The sequence below is a fragment of the Suncus etruscus genome, chromosome 10, assembly GCF_024139225.1.
Source record: "Suncus etruscus isolate mSunEtr1 chromosome 10, mSunEtr1.pri.cur, whole genome shotgun sequence".
Taxonomy (NCBI): domain Eukaryota; kingdom Metazoa; phylum Chordata; class Mammalia; order Eulipotyphla; family Soricidae; genus Suncus; species Suncus etruscus.
Window position 1 is genome coordinate 105,876,895 of NC_064857.1, and position 12,564 is coordinate 105,889,458.

The 12,564-nt window shown below is 34.1% G+C and overlaps 1 protein-coding gene across 2 annotated transcripts in view; it reads right to left on the reverse strand.

The window, feature by feature from the left end:
• Positions 1-12,564, reverse strand: part of SUGCT (succinyl-CoA:glutarate-CoA transferase) — a 1,072,384-nt gene that overhangs the window by 116,200 nt on the left and 943,620 nt on the right. For both annotated transcript variants that reach the window (XM_049781877.1, XM_049781876.1), the window contains one exon: positions 4,946-5,009. In XM_049781877.1, the coding sequence (XP_049637834.1) occupies positions 4,946-5,009 (64 nt within the window). The remainder of the gene's footprint in view (positions 1-4,945; positions 5,010-12,564) is intronic.

Here is a 12,564-nt window from a genome sequence, read left to right on the forward strand (position 1 = left end):
TTGACAAAGAAGAAATACAAATAGCCAAAAGACACATGAAAAAATGTTCCACATCACTAATCATCAGGGAGATGCAAATCAAAACAACGATGAGGTACCACCTCACACCCCAGAGATTGGAACACATCACAAAGAATGAGAACAAGCAGTGTTGGCAGGGATGTGGAGAGAAAGGAATTGTTATCCATTGCTGGTGGGAATGCCCTCTAGTTCAACCTTTATGGAAAGCGATATGGAGATTCCTCCAAAAACTGGAAATCGAGATCCCATATGATCCAGCTATACCACTCCTAGGAATATACCCTAGGAACACAAAAATACAATACAAAAATACCTTCCTTACACCTATATTCATTGCAGCACTATTTACCATAGCAAGACTCTGGAAACAACCAAGATACCCTTCAACAGATGAATGGCTAAAGAAACTGGTACATATACACAATGGAATATTATGCAGCTGTCAGGAGAGATGAAGTCATGAAATTTTCCTATACATGGATGTACATGGAATTTAATATGCTGAGTGAAATAAGTCAGAGAGAGAGAGAGAGAGAGAAAAACGCAGAATGGTCTCACTCATCTATGGGTTTTAAGAAAAATGAAAGGCATTTTTGCAATAATAATTTTTATACACAATAGAGAGAAAGGCTGGAATATAGCTCACCTCATGAAGCTCATCACAAACAGGGATGAGTTTAGTTAGAGAAATAACTACATTTCGAACTATCCTAATAATGAGAATGTATGAAGGAAATAGAAAGCCTGTCTAGAGTATAGTCGGGGGGTTGGGTGAGGAGCAGGAAGACTTGGGACATTGGTGATGGGAATGTTGCACTGTGATGGGTGTTGTTCTTTACATGACTGAAACCCAAACATAATCATGTATGTAATCAAGGTATTAAAATAAAAATATATTAAAAAAAGAAAAGTTGTAACTATAGATAATAAATTACCTTTTCAAATAATACACTTAAAGTGTCTGATTAACTTCTTATTGAGTTGCAGTGAATTTGAAAATACAGTAATAGCTTCTTATATGAGTCCACATGTGCAAAAGCCTCTCTTTCTCTCTCCTTTCATGGTGAGTCCCTTTAGACTCTGTTCAATAGATAGACAGTGAGAAAAATAACTTAGACATTTCCATTTCATCCCTAAATAATTAGAAAGAGAGAATATAAAGTAATCGCCACCTAAGAGGCTGGAAGCATTATCAATAATGAAAGATCTGAGCATATCCTGTGCATTGAACTACTCACCCAGGTGACTGGAAATCAATCTCTGAAAGAATACCCAACACCCTCAGAGAATTTTTTCAGAGGACTCTTCAAAACAGAAATATTTTCTAATCCATTGGCATATCTCAGAGTTAAATGGGGCCAAAGGACAAAATAATGTACTAGTTTACATAGGTCTTAAGTGGCATTATGTTTTCTATTTTCTTCTATAAGTTTCATTGCCACCAGACTGCACTCAATTACAGTGAGACATTAAGCCCAATCAGAAGTGTCCTAGAAGCAAAATTACCCATACAAACCAAACCTGCATGGTTTATTTTCACCTGATTCATATGAATGTCACAAATAATTGACTGTTTTTGAGTGTCAATAAGTTGTGTGGTTATTTGTTAAACAGCATGATTCTGATCAAAGTTATCTGATGCACTTATGAATTAAATAAAGCAAAAGAGAGTATAGTCTCTGCCCATTAAAAATTAAATAACATTTTCTTCTTTCCAACACTGATTACTCATTCATTATTTCCCAAAATCCAGCATGCTCACATATGATTTACTTAGAAAATATGATATTTAATGACATCTATACCTAGTTCACTCATTGAGTTACTTCTTTCTTATATTACTGGTTGTATCTACTTTCTGCTATTTAATCTTTGCTGCCATGTATCGGTTTTATCAATAGATATATGACCTCATTTGCAAACTCCACAAGTAAATTAGATGAGCAATTCTTGAACTGTTCTACAGTATGATGTTAACAAAAACGGGAAGTTTATTAAATAATATGATGGTTTCTAAATCAAAAAATTGGTCATTTAAAAATTACAATTGGAAACTACTGTGAATTTTTAGTTTTCTGATGTTAATAATTTTATGATTAATTTTTTATTTTGACAGCCACTTTAATTTTCTCTTTGTAACTTTGACCCTAATTTCATATAATATCACCTAAACTCCTGTAATGACTTTCAAACACAACTCCTTGCTTTAAGTTTACAACTGTGTCCTTTCCTAAAACTGCTTAAAACTAAAGTTAGACCAACTTGAAAGAAAACTCAGTGTTCTGCTGCTCTTTGATCTTATTCTTTTTCTTTTTTCCATTTTTTCTATTGACTTAACCTGCACTTTATTCTTTCTCACTTCAAGGTCATCTTACATGCACCTCCATTTCAACACTCTTCTAGTACTCTTTTTTTTTTTTTTTTTTTTTGTGGTTTTTGGGTCACACCCGGCAGTGCTCAGGGATTATTCCTGGCTCCAGGCTCAGAAATTGTTCCTGGCAGGCATGGGGGACCATATGGGACGCCGGGATTCGAACCGATGACCTCCTGCATGAAAGGCAAATGCCTTACCTCCATGCTATCTCTCCGGCCCCTAGTACTCTTAAATTACCAACTCTGTTTGGGCTATTATCTCATCTGGGGTCTGGAGCCACTCTCAGCAACTGGGCTGGTGATTCAATGTGAGGATGAGAGTTTGCGATGCTGTTTGAGGCCAGCAGTACTGAGAGGTACCCAGCAAAACAGATGTAGATGGGGAATTTCATGCCTTCACTGAAATCAGGCTCACCTCGTTCCATTAGTTACTCTTTATCCTTTAAATTTTTCTATTTAGCACCCAGAAAATATTTTCTAATCTCCCAAACTAAAGTGAATCTCTTCTGTTTCTATTATTTTCTATACAAGCACAAGTTCTTGTTCCTCTTTTTTTTTTTATCATTCATTATATTTTAGAAATTTGTCAGATGCCTTTATTCTCTCTCTTTCCTACATTGTCCTAGGGAACATTGGTTTATTTTTACATTGCCAAGACCAAAGTGATTTCTTGATGTATAGTAAAGCTTGCATAGTAATATAAATAAAGACTCCCTTCATTTTGATTGATATATATTTTTCAGCACTTTTGTACACCATGTTATCACATGTATACATGTATGCAGCATGTAATAGCTGTTCTCTGATATACTTATACCTGCTCTATCTCTATCTTCCATAATTCATGTATAATTTTCTATATTCCTGTATATTATTAATTCCTTTTCCAAACTTTCTTTAGCCATCATACTTCCCTCTATTGTATCTATTCCAATAGTGATTATCTGATCACTACTAGAATATTATTCTCAATCTTACCCCAAGTATTAGGATGAAATTAAACTTAAAATGGCATTAATAATTAGTCAGTCAATAAATTAGAGCCAATACTTGTAGTTTTATAAATTAAATCACCAGACCAGTTGTCTGAGAGTGGCTCCAGGCCCCAGATAAAATAATCACCCAGAGTTGGTCTTTTAAGAGTACTAGAATACTACAAGTAGTATTAGTATTACTCCCTTAATTTTGATCAATATATACATTTCAGCACTTTTGTATACCATAAGTCTTTTTTAGCATGTGATAGCTGTTCTTTGATATACTTATAACTGTTTTATCTCTATCTTCCATAATCCATGTATAATTTCTTACATTCCTATATATTATTATTATTTCCTTTCCCAAACTTTCTTTAGCCATCATACTTCCCTCTATTTTATCTATTCCAATAGTGATTATCTGATCACTCCTAGGACATTATTCTCAAACTTACCCCAGGTATTAGAATAAAATTAAACTTAAAATGGCATTAATAATTAGTCAGTCAATAAATTAGAGCCAATACTTGTAGTATTATGTGACTAAAGTGGCTTCAGAGTCTGAGAAATAACCACTTTTAGAGCATAATAATAAAGATTGTTGCAGAAAAACAATTATAAAATTTAGATCCTAGATAATTTAATTATTCTCATTATCAAAAACTAACTTCTTTATCATAATTAGCACTATCAAAGGGAAATGAAAGAACCAATACATGGATTTGTATAGTATAGTGAAATAGGTATACAATGAACACGATTATGGAATGTTTTTCTAACAATATGCAGAGTTGAGACAACAGATCTGAGGAATGGTAATGCTGTGATTACTAGGGAAATGAATTGTGTGGGTGGGATGAGGTCTGGACCGAGGTGGATCAAGAGCTCCTACTATAGTCTGGAAATTCTTAGGATAATCAGAAACTTCCGGTTTCTGGAGAAAACTTTACCCAGAAATTAAATAATCGGCACTGTGGCTTAGGCAAAAATTCCTTTGGTGAGTGAGTTCAGTATAACTTAACTTATGAAAATTTCATTTACTCTTGGTTCACTGAAAACATTTAGTTTATTCATCTACAAAAACCAGAGACTACCTCCCTGCTGGCTTGATTAAGTTATCATGAAACTAAAATCCACACTACAAGACATCATTCACAAAGAAAATGATCTCACTAGAGCAATTTGTCTTCCCCCTGGACAGCACCTGCACTGTGTCTTTTGTTCACACTGGGATATGAATTAGGTGTTATTTCAGAATATCTGTCATACATTTATTAGTTATATGTTAACTAATGCACAATATGATTTTTATAATTATAGGAGTAAAAACTTATTGTTACATGAGTAAACTGTTGTCAGATTTTTATCACCAAGACAATTGTATATTTATTTGCACAAAAACACAATAATATAGTCTCAGTCTCAGCAAATGTTTTGTTGGCATAATTCTAACTTTTATCAAAAATAAAAGCTTTGTCGCATAGAGTGACAAATTGTTTGATGAGCCATCAGTTCTTTCAATAACTAGCACAAAAATGAAGAAAGATATTAAAGAAAACAAGAATTTTTCAAACCTGGGACTGATATCTTCCCAACACTTGGATGTTGCATCTCCATGATCAGGCCATTGTGTAACACCTAAAATCAAAAAACAGGACAGTTAATTGCAAAATAACAAAATGTCCAATTCAAGGTAAATGGAGAGCCAGATAGTCATAGATGTTGCAAAACACATATGTGTTTGAAATTATTGTTTGAAATAAAATAATATAAAATTATTTTCTATATGCCATACCAAGTGAAGAAAAATAAAATTAGAGGAGACAACAACTAGGAAAATACATACTTTACAGAGAGTTAGTACAGCTGGTAAGGCATTTGCTTGGCACGTGGCCAACCTGGGTTCAGTCCCTAGTACCACACAAAGTCCCCTGAGCATGACCAAGAGGTATCTCTGAACACATCTGTACAAAATTAGCAAAGGAAAAAAATGTTATTTACTATAAAATAAAGGGTAGGAAAAGGAAGAAAGAAACAGGGATTATGGCACAGTTTTATCCAGTCAGCTTTATTTTTTTTGTTTGTTTTGTTTTTTGGGCCACACCTAGTGACACTCAGGGGTTACTCCTGTCTTGGGGGACCATATAGGATGCTGGGGGATAGAGCCATGGTCCGTCCTAAGCATGTTAAAGGCAGATGCCTTACTGCTTGTACCACTGCTCAGTTTAATCCTCAGCACCTCATGGCCCCAAATTCTGCCAGGAGACAACTGAACAAAAAAGCCTGAGTAACCCCATGTATAGCTAGGTGTGGCCCAAAATCCACTTCAAAAATTAAATCAAATAATTATGATTCATCACATTAAGTATAACTCAGTAATTATTGAAACAACCTCACAATGGATTTTGACCAAGGTCAACAACAGGACCAAACAGAAGAAAACAATATCTAAAACATAGAAGCCACGCAGGCTTTATACTTGAGCTTATAGCCATATGTTAGTGGAACTGTGTCAAGAAAGTATTTTTTGTTTATTTGTTTTGGGCCATGTCTGGCACTGCTCAGGGCTTACTTCTGGGTTGGACTCAGAAATCACTCCTGGCTAACTCAGAGGACCATATGAATGTCAGGAATTGAACCAGGTTTACAGTGTGCAAAGCTAATGCCCTATCTACTCTAGCCCCAAGACAATCCATTTAAAGGTGAAAAAAGAGTATACAAAAGGCAGACTAATTATTAGAAACCACAGGTTCAAGGTTGTGGTGACAAACAATAGAAACATCCAGTGAGATAGTCCAGAGTAAGTCAGAGCCCTGAACAGGAGACTGAAGACAGAGAAGTTTTCAGAACTAACAAGACTTTGTCATCATAAGATTAGATTTCAAAACTAAGTTTCTGTCATTCTAGAGTGCATAGAAACTATGCTTGAGGAGACAAAACAAAAGCTAGGGACCCCATCCTTGATATGTATTAGATTTTCATGAAAGAACCAATAGAAACAATTGGTTTCCCACCAAGAACACAAATTAACTTGGCTTCAGGGTTAAGATCCAAGAACAATTACTAGCACAATGGCAGCTTATTAGCTTAGTATGTAGAAACCAGTAGAAATGTGACATGATGCTAGAAAATGTAATGCTAAATTGAAAATAACTGACAGAACTATTTAAATTACTAGCATATAGAAGCTATTGTTTCTCCTCTGGGATAGACAATTTCTTGGAATCTAATGTCTTTCAAATGTAAAAAGAGAATCAGATGAGGACAGGGAACCCAGATTCTAGAAGACAAAATGTGAATTACTGGAGGCAAAAAGCTGTAATAGCCCATTTGAGAATGCTACAAAATTGGGGATTTATTTGCTTTTCTTATAAGAAATTAAGGCTATTAAAATATAGTATCAAAGAGTGCTAAAATTCAGTTTACTACTACTATTTCTATATTTTCAGTGCTATTTAACATATATACGAACTTTTATTATACTGTCTGCCCAATGAAAAATTGCTTTATTTTGCTTTGTACATGGAAATAAATGATAATAGGATTTCAGTAGAATTGTATAAACTAGTATGTTAATAAATAATTACATACTTTAAAAGGTGATTCATAGTATTTTCAGCTCAGGTAAATACAAGATTGATATAGTCATATTTTTATCATTTTCCTAGAGCAAGAGAGTAATATATAAGTTTAGAGAAATTTCTATCACTGGAGCTGGCGTGACAGCCCAGTGGGTAGGGCATTTTCCTTGCACGTGTCCAGCCTGTGCTCGAATCCCAGCATCCCATATGGTCCCTGAGCCTGCCAGGAGTAACCCTTGAGCACTGCTGAATGTGGCCCCAAAACAACACAAACAAACTCAAAATGTAAACAAACAAACAAAAAAGATATGCCTATTACTGGTAAAATTCAGTGGGAGGAAAAAAATCTTTTTTAGCCATTTCTGGATTGAATAAGCCATTAAAAAATGACCACCTAAGTGACTCTTAAGATTAGAACTCTACTTTGTCTAGTGTTTTAAATTGGTTTTGTTGTTGTTCTTGGTAATGGTCACTACATTTAAACGGTGCTTTTGAAACAGCCCTGTTAACCCCCTTCTAGAGGTTGATGACACACCATATGGAGATCCTTTCTAGGGATGCCTTGCTTCTCTTTTGGAATCATCAGCTTTGCACCTAAGAGCTGGCCAGAGAAAATTCTTGCCAGCTCTGTGCTATAATTTAATTCTAGTGTGGTTCATTCTCAGCACCCGCCCAGCACAGCCTCCTCCTATGTGGGGGCGGGGGCTAAATGCCAACGGGAGGTGCTAAATCTCAGTTCTACTGAGGACAGGAACAAAAATACCGAGCTAAATTTCACTTGAAACAATTATCTACACACTGAATCATTCTTCTCTTCTCATATCTCTGTTGCCCTCCTGACTACCTCTTTGTAATAATACTGCAGTGCTACTCACAAAAGACAAAAGTGAGTGTTCTTAGCTAAATATAACTTTACTGATAGTGTTGAAATTAATTAGTGCTGAATTTTAATAATGAGGCAAATGTTAAGTGTCAAACGTGAAAGGGTAGCTGGTAAAGGTCAAAGGACTTATGTCAAAGTTTTGTGAAGCAATGCCTAGCTGCTGATTGAAGTTGTTTTCTTGAATAAACTCAAGAATGACCTTCTTTTATAACCTAACCCCTATATTACTTGTCTGTGTATTATATTCCCAATATGAAACTTTCTTATCTCATCTAGCAATTCATTTACATTGGAAAATATCCATTTTAAACAGAAATAGAAATTATTGTGTTCAGCAAGGAAAACTGTTAGCAATTTCTATTTGTTGCAGCAATTGTACAATTAGTAGGTAAATGGGGCAAATCTAAGTCCCCATTTGCAGAAAGAATTCTCCTTCAGTGAAATGCATAGGCTTTCTTTGCAAATCAAGTCAGATATCTCAGGAAATAATTAAGACTGTGGCAGTGCAGTTCCTGGAAACCCTGACTAATCAGTTGAAATCTTGGAATTTCAGAGAACTCAACAGCCCTTTGTGGGACAAATCCTGTTCTGCTTAGTAATATATTCAAGGATTTCAGAACTCTAGCAATCTGTACAGTTTTTGACATAAATCTTTTCCATTGCACTTCAGGCATATAGTCTCATCCTAAAACTTCACTGGGAATTAAAAAAAAAATCTGCTGCTTTTTCACCTTTTGTATCTTTGGAACTGGTTTCTAATCATTCCTTTTGCTTTTTTTTTTTTTCCCTCATCTATGTTCCACAACCCAAATGATCTTAACCTAGAAACTCGCATTTGAACTGTTTACTTTCCTAACTGAGAAGGAAAAAAGTTCCATTGTAGAGAACGGTACTAACATTTTTACTTAGAGGAATTCCATGACATGGATTCTCAAGTCTGGCCTGTCAGCAAATTTGAGGTTATTTTCATAGTTTCAAAATATAGCACAGTTCTTCTCTAGAACTTTGTACTGATTTTTACCTTTTCTTTTCTTATTTTACCTTCCTATATATTTTTGTTTTGGTAGCTCTTCTAAACGTTATTTCTTCTCCTTGAAATCTCAAAAGCCTATTCTTGACAAAAATAGCGAAGTATCAGGTCTATTTAAAATAAGGTGTCTCTTCTTCAGGAGTTTTACAGATTGACAGCCTAATGATAGTCAAATGGTAACGTATTAATGATGGAAAGAGTAAAATGTATATCCTCAGGTGATGTAGAAAAATCAAGTTTAAGTGAAAGTAAAAAAAAAAGTCTTTTTTATAAAGCCCCATTGGCAGAAATGGCAAGTAAAAATATCTTTAATATAGTACCAGCAAGAAAAATAATAAAATATGTTACTATGTAGGTTTTGAAAGTCTCTATAGAAACCATGAGAATTAGAAGAGTAGAAGGAGCAAAATATAATAACATGAAAGAAATATGAAATAAAATCATGTCATTATATGACAAACATGAATGGTCAATATAAATCTATATCAAAAGTCAATGCTTACTCAAAAGTCAATGGCTTATTCTGTGTTTACTTTTTGTAATCTTGTTGACACTCCCTTATTTTTTTTTTTTTTGTTTCTGGTTTGTCTTGTTTTACTACCTTTTTCTTCTTTTTTCCCTTCCTTCTTTTAAATGGATATTTATAACACCTCGATGGACTCCACCTAGTTTTTCTCTTTTTTTTTTGTTTGGCCTTTTTTTTCTCTTTTCTTTTTTCCTTCTTCCCCCAGAGGGTACCGACGCCAGACAGTTGAATGTTCATTTGGTGGAAATAAAAACTGACCAGATATGAATACCAAATCCAAAGTCAACGACAACAGAGTCAATACCCAATCTACAACAAGCTGTACAAGGGGAAAACAGTTGCACTAGCATTACGGCAGTAAAGGAGGGAGATGTGGGATGCATGCTGGGAACAGTGATGGAGGGAGGACAACACTGGTGGTGGGAATGCCCCTCACTCATTGTCACTATATGCATCAAATATTACTGTGAGAGAATTGTAATTCACTTTGACCACAATAAAAATGAAAAAAATAATTGTAGTCAATGCTTAGTTTTATGCCGTAAGCCCAGTACCTTGTACATCTTTTAGATGGCCAATACTTAAATTTGTTAAATTAAATGTATTTACTGATTTAACATTAAATTAAAATGAATTAAATAATAGTTTACTGGGAAAGGAAAGTACAGGATGTTCTTGACTTAAACTTTATTTTAAAATCCTAAACAATTATTTTTTTGTATTTGCAAGAAATACTCAACTTTATCTATTACAAAATTTTAATGTTGCCTTGTATTTCCCTAAGCTTTCTCAATCTGCATGCATGATCTTGAATCTATCTTAGGTATTATAAATATTTGAACATATTCCCTAGGATATGAGTAGCTCTGAGAGCAACATGGCCATTGACCGGGAAGAAAAGCCAAGTCAAAATGGAAATGGTATATGGTATCTGTATGTTTACATATAAAGTGAACCTATCAGAATTGAAGTAAAATAATAATGGCATTTCCTTCCTTGGAAAAACACAATATCATTTCCAATACATGAGTATATCTTAGAAAGCAAGACAGTCTGAGTAATTTAATTTAGTTTGTTGCCAGCTACTCATTTTGATAATAAATTTTAGAGCTATATGTGTGTTCCAAGTTATATGTCCCAGCTTTCTGAAGACGATGGCTACAAAATATTAAGAACAACAGTATCTGATAATAATATATTATTTAGCAGCTAAAATGCTTGCCTTGCATGCAACTGACCTGAGTTTAACTCTGGCATCATAAATGCTCCCCAAAGTTTCTCCAAGATTATTTCCTGAGCATGGAATCAGGAATATCCCCTATGCACCTCCAGGTCTTGTCCAAAATACACACAAAATAATCAAATTCATGAAGAAGTTCAGTCCAAACATTTAACTTTCAAAGATAATAGAAATCAGATTTAGAAGCTGACACATTCAATTCTCTTATTTCTTCCAAAAGTTATCGTAATTTAATTTTAGCCCAATGTTAATGAATATGACAGGCTTTCCCCTCTTAAAATTTCATATTTTAACTTTAGTACTACTAAAGACTACTGGAAAGTAAACACCCATATATTCAGCTTGCAACTTAAGAACATTACTAAAATCTTTAAGACCCCTGGCTGTCCTAACATTTTCTCCATTCCAAATAATACCTAATTTTTTTTTTTTTTTGGTTTTTGGGTTACGCCCGGCGGTGCTCAAGGGTTACTCCTGGCTGTCTGCTCAGAAATAGCTCTTGGCAGGCACGGGGGACCATATGGGACACCGGGATTTGAACCAACCACCTTTGGTCCTGGATCGGCTGCTTGCAAGGCAAACACCACTGTGCTATCTCTCCGGGCCCAATACCTAATTTTTTTAAAAAATTGTTTTAATTCTTTACACTTATAGTCCATATGTATATTTCTCTAGTAAATTAGAGCTTGCTTTCAGCCATGTGTAATTTTATACCAATGAAATGATAATGCATTCCTTTGATTTTTTCTCTAGACATATTTTTTAAGATTCTACCATTATAAAACATAAATCATGAATAAATTATGACCGTTAATGAAAAGTATACTACATTAGTAAATCATCATGTATTAATCTACATTTTAACTATGGTTAACTGTTTTCAGTTATTTTACTGTGGTCAGCATTTTGTCATAGTAAACATTTCTCTAAAAATTATTCTACAATTATCTCAAAATTAAAAGTTTATTAGTTTTCTTAAATTTCATCTGTAATCTTGTGGTTTTTGAGAAAATAGGATTTCATGAATGATATAAATGGGGATACAGTTTTATTTTACCCACTAGGGCAACTTTTATGTAGTCCTTATATAATAAGTGAGCTAGCTCATTAATCTGCATTTCCAATCCTATTAAAGCCATTTCCATATGTATTGGAATTTTTTTAACTCAATCTGCCCTACATTCTAACTGTATATCCCATTTTTGATGCTATACGACCAAATTATTGTCACTTTATTATAAGTATCAATATTTCTTTGGGTGAGCTCTCTACCTGAAGCTAATATTGTCCTTTATCTTAAAGGAGTATTAATTCTTTAGCTTCATCTATAAAATTTTAAAAGTGCCTTTTCAGATTCCAAAAATTCTTACTGGTCTGAAAATAACATCAGCATAATATTGCCTTAGTAAGCAAGGCACTTATTTTATTATTTTCCATTTAGTGAAGGTATTTAATATTAGCATTTCTTTAAAGGACTTGAAAACTATCTTTAGACTTATTTCTGGAAGAATCGGTCTTTTTTTGGGGGGGAGTGGGAGGAAAGTTGCACACCAGGTAGCACTCAGAACTTACTCTTGGCTGTAGGCACTACTCCTGGTGCTACTGACAGACCATAGAGGATTCCAAGAATTGATCCTGACTCTACCACATGCAAAGCACATATCTTACCTGCTGTACTCACAAGTATCTTACCTGCTGTACTCTCTCACCAGCACAAAATGGCAGTACATTTAAATTGATAGGATAAAATAAAATATTTCCTTTTAAGTAACACTTTATGTTTATTGTAGCATAGAGAATATAAGCTTCCAATTTTTTATTTTATGATAGCAAAAAATCATACTTGCAACTTATACATACATTTTATTTGGTTTAAAATTAATCAGTGTATTTAAATTGTTTAATTTGTTGAAATTTTTGAACACCTATTTAA